The 19,940-nt window shown below is 43.4% G+C and overlaps 1 protein-coding gene across 3 annotated transcripts in view; it reads left to right on the forward strand.

Moving 5' to 3' along the window:
* GRK5 (G protein-coupled receptor kinase 5) overlaps positions 1-19,940 on the forward strand; it is a 173,697-nt gene that overhangs the window by 144,737 nt on the left and 9,020 nt on the right. For all 3 annotated transcript variants that reach the window (XM_072870695.1, XM_072870696.1, XM_072870697.1), the window contains 7 exons: positions 323-513; positions 5,082-5,119; positions 5,931-6,020; positions 7,291-7,499; positions 16,183-16,320; positions 18,755-18,892; positions 19,713-19,844. In XM_072870695.1, the coding sequence (XP_072726796.1) occupies positions 323-513; positions 5,082-5,119; positions 5,931-6,020; positions 7,291-7,499; positions 16,183-16,320; positions 18,755-18,892; positions 19,713-19,844 (936 nt within the window). The remainder of the gene's footprint in view (positions 1-322; positions 514-5,081; positions 5,120-5,930; positions 6,021-7,290; positions 7,500-16,182; positions 16,321-18,754; positions 18,893-19,712; positions 19,845-19,940) is intronic.

The following is a 19,940-nucleotide window of genomic DNA, read 5'->3' on the forward strand; positions in this document are numbered from 1 at the left end:
AGATTTCTCTTATGTGGAAAAGTATGTCTGGATTTAGTATGCTTGTCCAGCCTGTGAAGCTATCTTAGCCTTAAGCTATCTGAGCATTAACCTTGAGGGTTTCTGATGATGAGTAGGCTGGATTCAACAAATTAATCTAAAAAATCCTAACATCTGATTTTTCTGTACTTTTAAAATGTATGTTTGCTAGTGTAATAAGGCCCATATCAAATTCAGTCAATGTATTTTTTCCTTTTCTACAGAAAATCTTTAATGAAAAGTTAGTGCTTTCTTCTTAGCAGCTAACTGAACTGTCACAACTATGCTACAAATGTTTTTCTAGGTCAATTTAGCCTATGCTTATGAAACAAAGGATGCACTGTGTTTGGTTCTGACCATAATGAATGGAGGTGACCTGAAGTTTCATATCTACAACATGGGAAACCCAGGCTTTGAGGAGGAAAGAGCTTTGTTTTATGCAGCAGAGATTCTTTGTGGCTTAGAAGACCTACACAGAGAAAATACTGTGTACAGGTAAGCACTCTCTAGAGTCTTAGGACATCTTTTGTGGGTAGAAAAGAATTGCCTGCATCCTCCCTGCTCATTGTGGTGCTGTACAGCTTCGATGCCTCAGTGCTTTGGCTGAAATTTAACAGAGCCCTGTACAAATATAGTGTGATTCAGTAATCATGGAAGGAAGCAGTTGCTTCACTAAATACATCCTGTCTAAATTATACAGAACTAACACAAAGCTCCCCAAACCCTGCCTCAGCATGTACTGGGTGACAGAAGAAAATTATGAAAGTTCCTTTAAAGGGATTTCATCAACGAATCTAGTTTCTAGTTGGTATGAAATGGAGATCATTCCATTCAAGCCACTATTTTAATTAGTTGGATTATATTGCATTAGGGGCTGCAGCGTGTCAGCTGCGGAAAAACCCTCTCTCCCATCCCAGAGGGAGCACAATTAGTGCAAGAGGGTGTTTGAGACACAGGGCACGGATTTACGCTCTAGGACACGACCTAGTTTGATTAGCTAGATTGGATCGTGATGGTGGCCGTAGCGTGCCAGCCGTGGAAGGAGGCACATTCACAGCCGAGCAATGGAGACATCCTGCTGGCAGCATGCGACCCGCCGCGGGTGCAGCCAGCGGGCAGAGCACTGCCCAGTGCGGTGACAGGCAGCCAGCTTCAAGAAGGACAAATTTCAAGTTCTCAGCTTCCAGTCTGGCTTACAGCTCTGTACAAGCAGTTTTCCAGGGCATCATAGGGTTTACTTGCTGGATAAGCAGGGTGATTGCAGACAGGGTTCTTGTGACTCCATGAAGATTTATATTTTTAATCAATGACCAATGTAGTTGTAAACAACATTTAATGTTTGTCTTCATCATCCCAGCTTGTGAAATCATTATTGTGGGCATTCATAGCAAAAGAGGTCCTGTAAATTGATGAAAGAACTTCGAAGGACAATGATTAATAGACAATAATATTTTTTAGAACTAAGCCACACTTTAAATCATTTAATATGCCCATGTATAATAAGCATTATGCATATGCTTGTATACATAGAAATTATGATATTGTTGTTCCTTGGAGGAGATCTCCAGCAAACTGCCATTTGGTTGCCTCACTGACTCAGATCTTGCTAGCTGGCATAAGGAGGGCAGATAGATAACATGGTGCTCTAGCTGGCACTGGCCCAAGAAGGAGATTTTTTTTTCCCAAGGAACAAAATGGAATTAAGTGTTTAATGTCAATTGAAAAATCAAATAATGAGTTACGTGTCTGCCTTCCCTTTCCTTTAAAAAACATCCTAACACATTCAAAGAAGTTTTAGGAGGTTTTATAATGTTCCTTTAAAAAGTACTAGATCACAAGCATACTTGATTGATGAAAATGACTGGTACATTCATAACATGGCTAGTAAAATGCCATACTAATGCCACTTTCTAATAAAACAAATTAGCTCTGGCCACATAAATAGTATGCGGCTCTGAGAGAAATGGCATGCTACTTCCTTAAGCAGTTGTTTTCATGTTACTCTGAAAAGAGCTGCTAGTTTACACCTCAGATGGCACATTCATTTTGGGGATGAATGATATTATATCCTTGTAGGTGACATTTTCTAGCAGTATTTTAGGAGCATGTGCAGAGACCCCTAATTTGTAATACCGCAGCATGTTTTGGGACCCGTGAGAAGTGCTATATAGGTCAATAAAATATAGCAGCTAAATGCTACCACTTTCTCAAGGTGAATAATCCATCGCAAAACACTTATTCCTCAGACTTAATTTCATTTTCTATGAACAAAATGCTTCTGAGTAAATCATAGCATCGGAAAATGCATCCCCATCTCATGGGCTGGTGACGCACGCTGTGGACGTGACCTGAGAGAATAACCAGGCTCAGAGTCAGATTTATCTGATTCAGAATTCCCTTGCCAAACACGGCACTTATGTTACATTTCTCAACTACGTCGTGTTAGTAAAGGTCAACGGGTCGATTGTTCATGGAAAGCAAACATAAAAAGCTGCTGGTTCTCCTCGAGTTATTTATATATAAAAATATATATATAATTTTTATTTTATATATATTTTTAATATATCTATATAAATTATTTTTATATATACTATAGCTGTGCCTGGAAGCTCCAGTCAGCATCAAGATCACATTGTCCTAGGCATTACACAAATATACAGTAAAGCCTTGTCCACCATGATTAATTGAGTTGTTTATGCTGTCTTGTACAGCCAAACAACGTACCATCACCTTTCTAGCATGGGTGCAGTGCCAGCAGTTTACGTTTCAGTATATTTAGGCAAGGCTAGTTTACATATGGGAAGCTGTACGGTTGGGAAGTAGCCTTACATGTAACTGTGTCCACCGGGGATTTATTTCTCCTAGACATTTCAGTACAAAAATCACATTCCTCCTTGGCACTTGGAAGTGTTGGCCATGCCAAGGAAGCCAGCCTTGATCTTGAGGAACCAGAAATCTGAAAACAGAAATGACAACTGATGTCTGGGGGGAAGGAAAGACTGCCCTAATTGCCCTAAACCACAGAGGACCGTAAGGACTGAGCTGCTGTTCTCAGAGTCCTCGTGGAGTCTCTCATTTTCTCATTCAAAGACAACATTTCCCAGCTTGCACGCAGGATTCTTGTCATTTGGCCACAGTTACAGCTTTAAGTGGAACTAATAACTGCTGGAGCAGAAGTTGAAGTAACTAATGAAGTCTGAGTTCTTCAAGGAAATAGTTCTTAAGGGATTTGGAATAAATTTTTTAAAATAAATAGGAAATGCCCTCGACCATGTTTCTCCGGCGTTGGAAACCTTCTGCTGATAGGCAGGGAAAGCCCACAGTGGTATGTTAAACAAAATCACAGCTTCTCCTCACCATTCAGCTGCCCTTCACATCGTTTAGTATTGTTTATTTGAAAAGTAGGCTTGGTACCACTGGGCACCCGGTGAAGTTTATCTTGAGAGGTCAAGAGGGTCTGAAGTAAGCAAGAAGAGGAGATTGTTCACAGCCCTCTATGTTCTTGCTTGAAATAATAAATAAAAATGAGACAGGTTTTGAAATTTTAATCTCGGCATTGTCAAAACTATAAAATACCCCTCTCCATTCACAGGAGAATTCACGACACCAGAGCGGTACAGCTTGAAACGCAGGGTGGGCTCCTGCACAGACTCCGTGCAATGCACAGATCTCCTGGTGCAAGGGTTTCTCTTGTACCCCCCCCACTTTGCTCTTTGAAAAGAAATGCATCTTGCTGGGAAGCTAACAGAATCAAGCTGGTTCACAAACGCAAGGAGGCCTTAAAAAAAGACAAGGCCAAGCACTTCTTGGATTTGCACCAGGCTAAACGCTGTGTTTCAGTAGGAGTCGATCAGATAAATGTCAGGGCATGATGTTGTGAAGTGCAGCAATACATTTTTCCCTGCCTCATCCAGCTGCACTGGTGCCTTATTCGGGTTCCCGAGCCAGCACAGCCTGCTCGCATCGCACGGCCCTTCTGGGGTGCTCCCTGCCCAGCACGTCCCCGTCTTCCCTCTGACACCTCCAGGTCCCATCTCCCAGGCTAGCTTCGTTCCCGCTCTGCACTAGCAGCAGCCTGAGCCTTGTCCCCGCTTAGCGGCACGGGGAGGATGGGAAGGAGCCCGCCTGGCTCCCGCCTCGACAGCAGCCCACCGCATCCAGGAACCGCAGCAGTGGCTGCAAAGGTGCGCTCAGCTCCCAGGTTTGGAAAACAGCCTTGGTCAAGCGAGAGGACTTCAGCATGGCTGGCCTGGGCAGCATCTAGAAGCAGCAACTGATGGAGCAGGTTTGGTGCAGACAGACCTTTCAGAAGAATGACCTGCCGAGGCTCTGCTAAATATATGAAAACTGACATTATTTTTTTCAGAAGTTTATAACTTGGCCAGATTTGGGAAAATTTTTTTCACAGGAGCAGTAAAAGGCACATCTTTGACATCAGAGTGACCACCTTGCCAATTTTCATGGCGTTGCTCCAAACCACATAGGCACTAGAGTTTCACAAATGTTTGTAAGTAAGTAGAATGTTAATCTGGGCACAGCATCCCCCCCTCTGCCCCTCATTTTCCAGACTCACTGAAATTATTACACATGTGCACAAGTGCATGTACACACATTCATGTATTTGGTCTGAGCCAGGCATAGAAAATTTGAGCCCAATAGATTGCTATTTCCATTTTCATATGCAAATAAAACATTTTAAAATATTTTCCTTTTTAACAAAAGATTTTATAACAGAAAATGTTACAGAGATTTAACAACACACAGGACTATAGGGCTTGGTTTACAGGGCTTAGTGGAGTGGATGGATGAGTCCATTATAGAGTGGATTAGGAACTAAAAGCTTGGCTTGGTGAAAATATGTAACTCCAGTTTAGAAGAAGACATATGGTTTCAGTCTATCTGTGAAGTGAGTTGTAGAAAGTTGTACTGGTTTCATGAGTTCCTTGCTGTTTGAGTTGACACTCAATTGGTTTATTACTAGTAATAAATGCACTCACACACTGTCGTATGGTTACGTTATCAAAACCAGCTTCATACAAATAACTGCTGTCTTTCATTTTCAGAGATTTGAAGCCAGAAAATATCCTGCTTGATGATTATGGTAAGGCTCGGAGGTTTACAGAGATGCTTTCACAGAAAAGTAGATTAAGTTAGTTTTAGGATATATATTGCACAAAGACAAATAATGCTCTGAAGTGACTAAGAGGCTCAGCATACACTAATACTTCTGTCCTGGGGTGAGTGAAGTGCTAGAGCTCACCACACGGGTGCAATGAAGCAGCCGTGCTGCTCAGCAAGGTCTGTTCTCGAGAGCATGGCTTCACTGGGGGTGGCTGCCTTTTTCCATTGTTTTTCCATCCTTCTTGTTGCAAGGCTGACACAACACAAAGGAAGTTGGGATTTCTAAATTTGTGCTCCCTGCTCCATTTTCAAAAGTACTTTCATCCTTTGCTGAGCCAACTCTTGTTTTATGCAAACCCAGGTACCCATTTGTTGCTGCAGGCAGCAATAATCAAATCTCATGCTGAGTTACAGACCAGATGTAGCCCCTTCAGCCATCAGAGAGTTACAGAATTATGTCAGCCCATCCATCCCGTAATACTTCCCTACAGCGTTCTCCTCATTGCCTTTTTTCAGTTGGTTTTAAAATACGTAACTCAATCCACTCTAGTCCATAGCCTCACTGTTAAAATTACTTTCACTGCATTATAACACGCTTAATCATTCGTCTTTTCCTTATCAATGAAACTGCTCCAATTCAGTGATTCAGAACAGTCTTTTCTTAAAATGTGTGAACAGTAAATTGCAAGAATATTGCAGCGATGTGTTTTGTGTGCAGTTGTGTTTTTGAATTAATTTGGGTCATATTATTATATCTGTTTTGTGTTGGTTTGTTTCTTTTTCCCTTCCAGGCCATATTAGAATATCTGATTTGGGTCTAGCTGTTAAAATCCCTGAGGGTGAATCAATCCGTGGAAGAGTAGGAACAGTAGGGTATATGGGTAAGTCTTCAGTAGCTTATCTTTTTGATAATTTGCTGAGATTACTTGACTTTTTGAGATCTTTCTGCCATGTACGCTTGAGAAAAAGAATAAAAAAAGATTCACATTCAGCTGGGTCCAGTTCCCTGCAGCAACCCACCATGGAGTCATGCTAGTGGAAATCAGAAGTGGGCGAAAGGATGGACCACAGCAACTCTTAATGAGACTGGTCTATAATCCTAAATCAGCAAAGAAAATTAAAAGACAACAACTGGGATACTAGTGATTGTAGCGTAGACTTATTTTAGGAGGGTTATGTTCATAAAATAAAGGTTTCTTTCTAGTTGCTACTTTGTATAATAGTTAAAATGCATTTGTATGTTTATGATAAAATGGGTAAGTCCGCACCTATGGTCATCTTGACCACAGTCATCTTGAGTTCTCCCCTAGATGCAGGAGAGGCTGCACAAAAGAAGAGCAGAGTTTGGTACATTGGTAAAAAACACACTCCCTGATTTAACTAGATCTGTTTTCTAAATTAAATGTAATTATTTTAATGCATTCTCTGGGTGGGCATATTTCTTGGAATAAAAATTGCTTATACTTCATTTGACTAAATAGAAACTAGCTGATGTGAGCCACTGTTACACCATATGGAGATTTTAATGAAAGCAAGCAAATCAGTTGTCATTTCTAAATTTTGTTATCTTAGTGTAAGTTTGTGCGCACACTAAGACTGTGCTTGTGAGCACGCATGTGTGTGTTTGTACCCATGTATGGAAGTGAGGATGCCTGCAAGACAGTGACTATATGCCCAAAGCACACTGGATGGTTGCAACGCAAAATAAAAAGATTTGTTTTTTAAAGGGGGAAAAAAAAAGTTATAAATTGAGCAAAATTAGAGAATTTGCTTTTGAAGAAATGTCACTGCTGTTTACAGGATGTGTGTTTGTATGTCATTTCTTCCCTAAATGGAGAAATCTGGAAGGACTCTTAAGATTAGGCCTCTGCTTAATACTTAGCTTCAACTTCTTCTTGTTTTTTTAATTGGTCTGACTTTGTAGAGAAGTCAGAAGACAGCATGCATATGGCATGTAGAGAAAAAACATGGCATGTAGCATGCTGCATTTTCTGTAATGCCATCAACAGAAATCAGGAGGTATTTTTATATTTTACCCACCATTCTCTCTGCATGTGTATTCAGTCACCAAAATGGAACTTCTAGAAATTGAATTTTTTTGCCGATGTAAATATAAAGCATTTCCACAAGGCACATCTTTCTCCTCCACAGCTCCAGAAGTGTTGAACAACCAGAGATACACACTAAGCCCTGACTACTGGGGGCTAGGCTGTCTCATTTATGAAATGATTGCTGGGCAATCACCATTTCGTGGAAGGAAAGAGAAGGTGAAGAGGGAAGAAGTGGACAGAAGAGTGCTGGAGACAGAAGAGGTGTACTCCCATAAGTTTTCTGAGGAGGCCAAGTCCATCTGTAAAATGGTAAGGGACAGTGTGGCAGCTTCATTAGCAAGATGTATCTATCTGACACGGCTTGAGCAGTAACAGAGTACCATAGAGGGGCTGCAGAGACAAGGACTAACCAAGTTCATCTGTTGATGGGATGACTGCATTCTCTATTCATTCAAATTGTGTTTATTTGGGCTTGCTTCTACATGAGATTCATCACGGTCATCTTGAGTCCTCTCCAAAGTTTTATGGCCAAGGGAGCAGTATCTATTCTCGTGAGATTTTGAATGTTAGTTTGCAGTCAAGAACGCATTTCTGTCTTTTATAATCTTGTAGAAAAAAATAAAAAGGACTTGATGATGCAAGACTCTGATTGTCTCCTGCAAGGAACTGAAAACCCCATGCTTCCATTGTCTTTGGTGAGAGCTGGGGGTAAGCAGGAAAGATTATGCAATGAAATTATTGTGACACTCAAATGTTGTCCCACCCCATCTCACTAACTTTGTTAGCAGCTTTTCCCCCGGGGTGCCAGCATATCCAGCTTTTTTTAATACTGTTGAGCTGTCCTTTAAAATGTTTTCTCACTCTTTCAGCTGGGAGTCATTTTCATAGCACAATAGCCATGTCTGACAATGGAAATCCTCAAACCCTCTGAGAAATCTCAAAGCTGTGTCTGAATTCATCAATGTCTTGTCAACATCCGTCTTCAGAAGGCTGAATTGTAATTTGGAAAGGGATGTGGCCTTTTTCTTGATGTTGTTTGCTAAAGAGTGAAGTCTCCTTTGGAGACAATGACATATCTGGGTATACTGGTAGAGAGGGAATGAAGGGAAAGAAAGGGCAACAAATAGGTAGTGAGAGTTTCACCAATATCTTGTGCAACAGGCAAGCAAACAGCAGATCAACAACATTCTGGTTGGCTGGTTTCATGAAGAGACATTGAAGTCTCCTTGCAAAATAATAATGGTTGTATTGCCAAGTATCATGCCTGGAAGTCATTAACTCACAGTGCACCAACTCATTGCTGAATCCCAGGGGTAGTAATTAACTGACATCACCCTTGATAGATACTCTAGGCCATTCACTGCCCTTAATCTGTGATTCAGAGCCCCCAGTGAAGTCAGCGTGGGAGGATGTAGGACAGCCACAGGCTCTTACAGACCATTTCATGTGCTCAAATAGCCTGCCATTTCTTCTCTAGTAGCATCTCAGCTCCCACCAGGTGAGGAGCAGTGTCTGCTGGAGTGGCAGAGAGTTTGTGCGTGTCCTGTTGTTAGCATGAAATGAAAATGTCATGAAGCAAAATCTATATTCTTGTTGCTTGTTCTGTAGTTAGTTGCAGGCATGAGGCATAATAGAATGAAAGTATCCTTTGAAAATAACCAAGCCCATAAGAACTTAAAGCTGAGAAGGATTAAATGTAGCATTGATGGGATAGTGCTGGAGATGACCTACCACTCCCAGGGGAGTAGACAGTGAAAGTCATTATACTGTAGTGGTCATTTTCATCTTCAAGCCATAGAGTCTATGATTTCAGGGAGTCAGGGACCTCAGGAAGCTGTATAGTTCATTCCCTTGCCTCAGGGGAGGGGAGGGAACCATGTAATATGTAAATAATTCCTGACAACTTGATCATTACTGCTTCACTGTCCAATCACATGGCATGTTTATTTAGGTGGTATGTGCAAACTCTTAATGGATCCAAAGATAACCCTGTCATTTTTGAGCATTAATGCATTAAAATTACTGCTCCTTAAGACTGTAAGCCTTACTTCTGATACTGAGCATGATGGCATTTGTGGTTTTCCATATCCAAAAGTCATTATTTTATCAAGTGATATTTTAAAAAATCCATGATTCAAATATATTGTCTCAAATACTTTTTGCTCTTTATATTGAAAACCAGAACTTCGTTGCTTCATATCAGCATCTTAACAAGGAAACAAAAAAGTGATAATTAAGTACCCCTCATACCTGCAAAATGAAGCATAAAGTTGCAGTACATAAATCTAACTTGAGCCTTCACAAAGATCCAACACAAAAGGCTTTCCTGTAGTGGACTCTTCAGGGCAGAAACGAGGAACAACATGTTTTCCACCATGTCTCCTAACCTTCTTTCTCTTCAAAGCTTACTCCATGATCTAATAACGTCTCCATCAGGAAATATATTGTCTTTACTAATTTACTCATATGAAAACCCTTTAGTGTCACCCCATGTCAACCTTCCCCTCCTGGATGTTTATGCCCTTTGCATTTTTACAGGCATATATCATAGCTCCCATTAATCATCATCCATCCCATATTTCCATGTTTCATTTTGTAAGTCATGTCCCATAAATCAGCCCTCATTTTGGACTGAGAGAGAGATGAATAAATAATTAGGAACAGGGGCAGCTGGCTTTCTGGGAAGCTCCCCAACCCATAGTTCCCATATAGCATAACTGCTTCATGGTGTGTTTTTTCTGTGAAAAAATCCAGTCTTTCTAGGAAATGTTCCCTGTTTGTTGTTGTTATGACTTGTACTTTATTGATGTACATGCGTGTTTTCCCTGACAAGTGCAGTCTTGCATCCAAAGATGTGACTTGAAGTGCATTCAAGTCAACAGTATTGGACGGGCCCATACTGCAGTGCTCTTCTGTCACTCTGTCAGTGTCCTGTTTGTCTGCGTTTCCTGCAGACTATCTTCCCTGCTGCTGCTTATTCCTGCAGCTCCCATTTGACTCCGCAAAAGGGATCTCTGATTGGAGGGTGCAAAGAAGACGGAGCCAAATGCTTGGTTTGGTGCCCAGTGACAGGACAGGAGGCAATGGGCACAAACTGAAACACAGAAGGGTCCCTCTGAACATCAGGAAACCCTTTTTGCATGGTGAGGGTAGTCAAATACTGGAACAGATTGCCCAGAGAGGCTGTGGAGTCTTCACACTTGGAGATATCCAAAACCCAACTGGACACGGCCTTGAACAATCTCCTCTAGGTGACTCTGCTTTGAGCAGAGGGATTGGACTAGACAATCTCCAGAGGCGCCTTTCAGCCTCAGCTGTTCTGTGATTCTTATCTCCATTCCCTTCCCAAAGTGCCTCCCCAACCAACTAAAAGATGATGGATTCTTTTTTCCCTAAAAGCAATTTTTTATCTTCCTCACTCACAACCAGAAACTCTGTCATCATACTACTACTACTGCTGCCTGCTTTCATCCCTCCTCTCTGCTTTCATCCCTGGAAACCAACTTGTTCACACATTATGATACCTTAAAGTTTATCAGTGCTGCCCGAGAATAACTGCTCTTTCATCTGTCTTGAGAGGCACGGCACACACATCAAGGTGCTCTTCAAATGATTATCATTGCTATTGCTATTAATAATAATAAATCTTCTGTAGCAAGCCTTTGCAATAAGCTTCATTGTCACCCATGCCTGAGAGAGTTTTGACTCTTCAGTTGGCCAGACTGGGCTGTGATTTCGTACGCATTAAGCAGTGCAATATACAGCCATTTATGTCATTCTGGCATCTTCAGTTCCGACACCATTGTCTTGTCTCATTTAGTAATTGAGAGGTGACCATAGTATTACTTTTCTATTCTCTAAAAATTGTTAAATGTTGTTAAATTGTTAAACAATTGTTAAATTGTTAAAAGTATGTTTACTTCTGTTTCAGGGTTGAAATTTATCTAGGTGATCCCATAAACTATTTGATCAGCTGGGCCAATGGAAGTGGTTTTACCATTCCCCTTTTCTCCTTTCATGAGCAGCAATTTTTTGCGCTCTTACCCTACAAAAAGTTTTCCTTACTCCTATAATTTTAGGACTAACATCTTAGGACTTGGAGTTATTTATTACATGGTATGATCTGGATATGAACTGACTGATCACGTGAAGACAAATAAAGCAGTGCTTTGGGTACTGTTGGCTTTTTTTAGCAATCCTCACAACAGTTGTTTCTTTTTGTAAAGGAAGCAAAACAAAGACGTGGAAAAATTCTTAGACATTGCAGAGTTTGAATCACCAGCAGGGATCAAATGAGTGACATGAAAGTATCAGAGAGGTCTTTATATCAAGAAAAAGATCTTAATGTAACTTCACTGCTGCTACTCAAGGCTCTTTGAAAGTCCTGTTCTAGTCATGCTTTGCCCATAACCGTGTAGACTAAATCCTGCCCTCATTTACACACATCCAGTGTCATCTAGAGCTTTTGTTACCATAACATAAAGCTCTGCTACTTGGTATCAAGTTCATGCATGGTTGGATGGCCTAAGCCATCTTCAGATCTGAAGCTCTGTGAATTCTCCATAGGCTTTGGCTGTAGAAGTACACTTAAATTATGTTTGATTGGGTCATTTGCACTGCTGTCCCAGGAGGGCTTGTCATCAGCCTGATGTAGTTGCTTTTGTTCTGCTCTCTATTCATATTAAATACATCCTTTGAAATGGAATTAAACAAAAGTGTAGAGATGACTCAAAAGATATAGTTGTTATCTCCATTTTCTTTCCCTGGTCAGATTCCCAAATGGGATGCATATTTCAGGTTATTATGCAGGTTTACTATTGCAGAAAGCTGCTGGGGCTGCAGGAAATGGTACAAGACTCATTATTCTTTGGAGAAAGGAAGGACTTTCCCTTCTGGAAAATACTCTAGTCCATGCTATCTCTTGATATCCACAACAGAAGCCAGAAGTGTCTAGTTTCACCTGTTGCCATCTGGCTGCAGCTGGCTGCAGCTACAGCTTACCAAATTCCATTAATTTCTTATTTTTTTCTTCATTGGGACTCTCCTCAAGAGGCAGGCAGCTGCTCCCCTGCAGCAGGGCTTTGCAGGAGAATCCTCTCCTTTCTGTGGTCTTTCAGTCCCAGCCTGTTCCCAGTGGCCTGTTCCCTTTTGTATCTTTCAGCCTGCAGTGGCCAGCCACCCACGACCAACTGCATTCATGCTCCAGAGATTTCCTTCTTGCATCTGAGATTACTGAATACTCCCTTGTTTATCACGGAGGAGCCCAGGAATCCCCAGACTGCCTTTTTCTGTCCTCAACTACCCTATCCTCTGACCACACACTCCAAACAACTTCTAACATTTACAGCCTGGCAAGGGTAAATTCCCAGATTACCTTGGTCTTCCCACTTAGTCCAGGGGCAGGAGAATTACTGGCTGCACAGACAGGAGAGTAACCCCCTTTCTGCCCTTCACAGCTGACTTGTAGAGTGGAAACTGCAGAGGTCTCCTTTATCATCTACAGGCAAGTCCAAATCTACCCCTTCCTACTACAACTTGCTCCTCAGCAGCACTGTTCCTGAAAGCTTCAAGGTATCATTTCCAAAAGCGTATCAGAGACATGGGTGGTAAATCTGGTCCTTCTGCCTTCAGATTCTTCTTTCCACCTGTCAGGAAAGTCCTCTCAACATGAGAATAGGAGATCAAAAGAACTTTTGTCTTCTCTGCCCAGCCACAATAGCGCAAACCAGATCTTGACTGCAAATTCCAAAGCAATCTTTTTCATGTAGGCTAAATCCATATGCCTGCTGGGATTTAAAAACAAAAACAAAACCCCCACAACAAAAAATCTTGCCTCAAGACCATGAGACCTTAAAGTCTCATGCAAGGATTTGAAAGCAAAATATCCCTCTTTCCTTCTACGCAGGGAAAACAAGCTCCAGAGAAGTGCCCTGAGAAAGATCTTTTCCTATGAGCTGGATCAATATGGTGCTGTGTCATGTGAATCTATGTGCTCAGAGGATGGCAAGGCATAGAGATAGTTCTTCAAGTCTTTCTCCATCTATGAAGCAGCCAGTCGTGGTGACCAGTCAGACCAGATTTCACCACCTAAACAGCTGCAGAAGCAGAGGAAACTGTGAGGAAGAAAGGGACATTGCTATCTGGAAGCTGGAAGTTGCTGTTGTGGCCAGAACCACTAGCTTTTCCCCCATCCCTCAATCCATACAGTCTCCTCTGGCTATTGCTGCTGCTGCTGCTGAGGCAGAAAGTGCTGAGCAGAAGACTCTTCCTTTATGTCCCACAAACCTCTTCACCACCTCTTCTGGCTGCTTGGCCTCTGCCATTGTAGCTTGCTCAGGACTGGCTGGCGGATGGTCTCTGCATACATTGGGCACACTGATTGCCAAAGCCATTTGCTGTCTCAGGCTGGATATGAGGCCCCTAGCAAAAAAATGCAGAACTGAGGAGGCTGTGGAAGTCAGATAAGGAAACCACTGATGCTCGGGGTAGCAGAGCATTCAGAGAAGCCTAAAGAGCTGTGACCCTGTAAACCTGTGATAAGGACAAGAAAACCCAGCTCTAGCCAGACACCAGAGGAAAGATTACCAACCTCACATTAGCAACAAACAGTTCTTTCAAGGTTCCTTCTCATTGAGGTGATGTGGCAGAGACAGCAACACAACCAGAGGGTACTGGGGCCTACCCTAAGCTGGAAAGCCTACAAGCAACATCCCCAGACAACCTTGCCTTAGCGGGGAAGCTGCCTGGCTCCCCATTCCCAACATCCTGCAGGGCCGCACCTGATTGTCTACCTGATCTCCTGAAACACAACTTTTCTTCTCCGACCCTCCCAAAGCTATTTGCCTCCTGCTCTCCTAAGTGAGCCCCAGCCAGGCACTGTACAGCTCAGTTTGCTGACTGCCCTGGCCATCAGGTACAGCTAGTAAGATCCCTGGGGACTTACCCAGGGGGGCTCCCAAGGACTCAGTCCCTTGATGGACTCAGGTGCTCAGAGAACCCAAGCCACCCCACTGTCCTGCATGGGCGCTGAGCCCCCCCGTGGGCAGGCAGTCCCACAGAGTTCTGTTAATCATTTCGGTGCGATTGGTCTGCACAGCCCACCCGGGAAGGGGACAAGGGGAGATCGCTGCTTTTCAGCTCCCGCTTTGGAGCAGCAAAGCTGGAGACGGAAGAGGCGGCGAGGCGTGAACCTTTCCCTCTCCCGGGCACCCGGGCACCAGTCCCCTCCTGCCCCAGGGAGGAGTCCCCGACACAGCCCCAAGGCCGCTTACTCGTCGGGACCCTTCCCCGAAGGGAGCGGAACGCCTCGCCGTCGCCCGCCGGGCCCCGCCGCCGCCCCGCGCCGCTCCGCCGCCGCCCCGGCCCCGCCGCGCTGCCCGGCCGCGCTGCCCTTTCCTCTGCTGCCCCCCGGCGGCCGCCGGCGCGCCCGGCAGCCGCGCTGCCCTCGGCCGGGGCCGCGCCGGGCATCCCCCCTCCCGCCCCTCTCCCTCTTCTTCCCCAGCCGGCGGTGGGGGTAGTGGTGGGGCCAGCTGCCGCCGCACAGCCTTGGTGTCAGTGCAGGTGTCTCAGCCCCTTCCTTCAGCAGCCGCTTAGAAAGCAGGGTACCAAAAGTGCTGAGCGGTGGGGGTCTGCCTGGCTGCACGCCCGGCTCCAGGAGGCATACCCGTCCTGTGGAAAAGGAGGAAATTATATTTCCTCCATGATGTTACAGTGTAAGTATGTAGTCTTCCCCCCCCCCCCCCCGAGTGGAGACTCCAGCAAAGCTAGCTTTGACTGTTTTCAATGCAAGTTTAGTTTTCTGTGGTACTAAGGCACGTTATGCGTCTCTTTAACAGGCAGTTGAAATCTCTGGGCCGGTAATGGTGAGTTTGGAGTTGTATTTTCCCTCTTTTATCTAAGGGGGCATCATGCAGGCTTCCTCAAAGATGAATGGAAGGCAAAAAAGGAAAGAAATTTGTGAACTTTCACTTTTCAGCAGATTGCCTGAAGTCAGTGGTACATTTAGAAAGGTCCCTGTCCCAAGTGATGGTCTTTTTGCACCGGTCGTTTGCATGCTGAGCTCTGCCTCTCTTCATCTGTTCAGATGTGATCTCTTAAGACATTGATTTAGCCTACTTGATTCTACACATATGATTTAAAAGAAGAGGCATTTTGGTGAAGATTTGTCTACGTGTTCTGTCTCCTCATCCACCAACTAGTCTGTGCCAGAACTGTTCTTCCATTGAACTGTTCTCTTGCAGATCAATTAATTAGTCCATCCATACAAGGTCTTCCAGGACCTACAATCCCTGTGTTTGTGTTCATGGACCTGCTTATCTAATAGGCCAAGGATGCTGAGTTCAGTTAGTGTCTATTGCTCCATTACAGGTACCCAGGAAACAGGCAGGACTTGCTGTAGCAGGTAGAGGTGGTGCATTGCCCTTCTCTGAAACCAAACAAGGCTGAACTGAGGATGGTTACCGATACTGGCTCCATGGACAAAACTCCCCTTGAGTTCAGCAGAGATTAGCCCATGAGCACAAAGGGTTGGTTCAATGTGTCATGTGATGTGCTGGAATATACTGCAACGGGTGGAGGGAAATAAAATTTGATAGTGAAGTCATTCAGCCTAAGCAACAGGAAAATTATTCTTACAAGAGTAACAAGGAAAAAAAAGAACTGAGAAAAAGCACATGGGACTTATGAATATGCATCTATATAAATTATTAGAGTATGTCAGACCTCTTCTTGAAAGTGTTCACTGAAAGTAAGCAGAAGCAACGGTCTCTATTTTGACTGTAAACACTTTACAGCAGGTAATTTTCAAAGGGTTTCACCAGCATGTAGAACACTGCAGTCCTAATCCATTTAACTTTGGCCATTAAGTAACAGCAATTACAATTCCCCTCTGTACTTCCCTCTGGGCACATTCAAAACCAACTGGAGATAAAAATATCTTTGTGGAGCTGTTGCTTTTTCTGACATCCTTACCGTTCCTCTTGGCATGTTTCAGCTCCTCACCAAAGATGCAAAGCAGCGGCTAGGATGTCAAGGGGAAGGTGCAACAGAAGTGAAGAGGCACCCCTTTTTCAAGAGCATGAATTTCAAGCGGTTAGAAGCAGGAATGCTGGATCCTCCCTTTGTCCCTGATGTAAGTACGATGGGAAGAACCCCCAGTGGCCTCTTTCAAGAGATTTGTTTCTAAAATAACTTCTCTCTCTTAGAGCTGCCATCACTCTCTGCATGGGTAGCTGCCCTAGGAAGATGTGATAAGTGGTAGGGCTGGAGTGGGGAGGCTGGGAGGAAGAGGAGAGCTGCTCTGTAGCTGTGTGCATGCAGGGTGGGTGGGCCTCCATGTAGGGTGGTAACCCAGGGCTTGATTCATTCCCACTCACTTTACCACAGTCTTCCTGTGTGACACTGGAGGCACCACTTGATCTGTTCATGCCTCAGTTCCCAAACTTTAAACTGGGAACCTTTGTATTCCCTCATGCACGGTAGCAGTGTGAGAATAAGTACGCTCAGGACCAGGTGGTGCTCAGAACAATCGGCAATGAAAGCCACATGTATGCATACAGCTATATAGATATATATGCTGAGGTGAAACCAGAATTACAAAGTCCAAAGCTCTACAGAACTGAGGAATGGAGTGGATCATCATGAAAACAGGCATTTGTTACAGAGAGTCTGAACCAGGTTCAGATCAAGTATCACCTCAAGCAGAGGAGGTGACTTGGACCTGAGAGAGCATTTTGAACTTGTTAGTATTCATGGGGCGGGGAACCCAGCACTGAGTCCTTACTCAGGTTTACATACCAGTCTTGCACACACTGAAAGTCTTTGTTGCATTGGCAAGAACAAAACTTTTTCCACCCTTTTGTGGCATCGGTCTCTACCCCAGTGCACAGAGTTATCTGATTATTTTCCTCCTGCAGGGCTCTCTTTCTGGCTAGACCCTCTATCCTTAAAGTTCCCATATGGTTCTAAGTAAACACTGCCATTTTAACGTATTAAGGAAAGTAACATCTTGGCAGCTCTCATTCACATTGCTACAGACTCAACCAAACCAAAGTGGTTTGAACGCTACAAAAGTTTACTTTAGCTGCTCTGGTTTTGCTTTACATTTTACTATGCGGCCTAGTTATTCCTGCCAATTAGCCCATGGTGTTACGAACTGCTTTAGTGGGAAGAAATAGAAGACAAGCTACTATTTCTTTCTGATGTAGAAAATTAGAAAATTCTGGGCTCAAATCTGGGATTCACCAGAGTGTATTAAAAGCTTAACTGTGGCATGTAAGGCCTAGAAGGCACCTCTTATAGACATATTTGCTAAAGCAGAGGCACATAAATTTTTACGGCTATTTATTGGGAACTCAAGAGCTGCCCCTAATTTCATTTATTTCACACTTCATCCATAGATTTCCAAGTCTTTACTGAAGTCAGCTGAATCACCCAAAGCTATATAGCCAATGACAGAGGTTGTAATCCAACCCATGTCTCTCCATCCTCTTCTAGACTACTCTGTCTCCACAAAAATGTTGTGGATTGCAGCCATCAGGAATGCAGAGGGATGCAGGCTCCAGCAGCTAGGACTTCTGTCAGGAATCAGCTTGATTTGTTCAGTCACACTGCTTGGATCTTGATAAAATACTGTACGGTTGGACCCCTGGGCTGTGCAGTTATGGTGCTGTGTGTAGACAGTAGGATTCAACACGTGCTTGAGTTCAGCAGGTCAGGCCAGTCCCACAAGCCACCCCTCAATTATTCCTGCGCATCAAAGGGTAACTGTGTTGTTGATGGGCACATCAGATGACCACACTAACTCTAGGCACGCAGGTGACCACACTAACTATGGCAGGTAGCCAGTGATGACTATTTCTGCTTTCTGTGGCTGACTGCTGGAATATGAGCTAAAAGCAGCGTCACTGCAAAGAGTCCTGTCTCTGTCACCCCAGAAAATTAAGCAGTTTAAAAAGGCAAAGCCATTTGACTATTTGTTTGAAGAAAGGCAGCCAAGTTAAAAGAGTTAATGGAGGTGATTCTGGACAGCTTCCAGCAGCTGAGCTATTAATAAAAACAATGGAAAAATGCCAAACCTCTTCTGTTTCCCGTAGCAATTAGCATACATTCCTTTAAACTTTTAAGCTGCAAACTCCACAGCTATCTGAGCAGAAGGACACTTCTACCTGAGGTCCCTTTTCAGGGCTGTCTCCAGTGTTTCACATAAACATTCTGGTTTTCTGTTGTCCCCTCTCTAAAAGAAAATACTGAAGGATTTGATTTTTGTTTTCTCACTCTTTCTGTCCTATTCCCCTCACCTCTTAGCCATATGTTACATGGATGACTAAAACCCACTTTGGCCGCGCTGATGCTTTAAGGACTTCAAAGTGGGAAGCTTAACATGCTTAAAGCTAAGTCAGCCTTTGATGATAAACATGCAGGCAGAGCAAGTCAAGAGAAGCAGGATGCAGACAGTCACTTGTTGTTAGGCATTCTCACTTGACTGAATCTGTGAATGAAAGCCAATGATCAGACTCAGAAGTATTTTTTCTCTTGCTGTTTTTCTTTTTTTTCTGCTGAGATAGCCCAGAGCAGTATACTGCAAGGATGTGTTAGACATTGAGCAATTCTCCACAGTGAAAGGAGTTAACCTGGACCAAACAGATGATGATTTCTATTCCAAGTTTTCCACAGGATCAGTGTCTATTCCATGGCAAAATGAGGTAAGGATGTATCATAGTAAAATTACTCCAATAAAATCCCTAACAGGTTGTTGAAGAGGACCTGTATATTTCCAATAATATATAGCTACTGGATAACTTGCCAGACTCTAATGCCTTCATACGTTACAAATGGCCTCTTTCAAGATCTATAATGTACCACAGATGTCAGGTTCAGGTGACTGTATCTGTTGGCTCTGCATATTTGTGTAAATTGGCAAGCATCCTACTGTACTTCCTTCTCCTGGATTTCTACAGAGGTGTTTCGACAACAGCTCTGAGGAACTTTTGTGGGATGGCTGGAACTCCTAATGGAAGGCTTCTCCCCTGGTGATCCTGATCTCACCCACTGTCTTGTCCCTGCAGCAGGTCCCAGCTGCAGCAGTTGACTCTGGACCTTGAACTGCTCCCAGGTTTCCAGATCTGGGTCTTTGTTTCTGTTTGATATCAAAACACAGCCAACAGTGGATTTCATAATCCAACTCTGGATCAAACAGCAGATTCACTTGGGCAGAGGGGTGCTAATAACTGGGATTTTGGGAGTATGCCTGTCCTTAACCAATGTTCTCCACAGTGCTAAAGACAGAAAGCTCTGTGGGGCAACTTCTAATAAGACTGATGTGCAGACATGCAGAGCAGACTCAGCCTCTCTTTTTCATACATCCTATTTACCTTCTGTAGCCACCAGCAGGAATTCAACTGTTAAGTCTCCTAACATATTGCTCAAGCTGCTGGTCCCTACTTTGAACAACCTAGCACTACTGGGATATATTTAATGCAGATGTATAATTTCTTTTTTTTCTTTCTCATTGTATTCCACTAGATGATAGAAACAGAGTGTTTCAAAGAACTGAATGTATTTGGACCAAATGGTACTATTTCACCAGACCTAAACAAAAGCTACCCCCCAGAGCCACCCAAGAAAGGATTGTTACAGAGAATATTTAAACGACAGGTGAGAGCTTTTATGACTAAGACAAAGAACTTCCCATAGATGCCCAGTGTCACAGCCATGTTCTGGTAATATTTTTGTAGGAGAAAGACAGTGCAT

The sequence above is a fragment of the Ciconia boyciana genome, chromosome 8 (assembly GCF_034638445.1).
Source record: "Ciconia boyciana chromosome 8, ASM3463844v1, whole genome shotgun sequence".
In the NCBI taxonomy this organism is placed as follows: Eukaryota; Metazoa; Chordata; class Aves; order Ciconiiformes; family Ciconiidae; genus Ciconia; species Ciconia boyciana.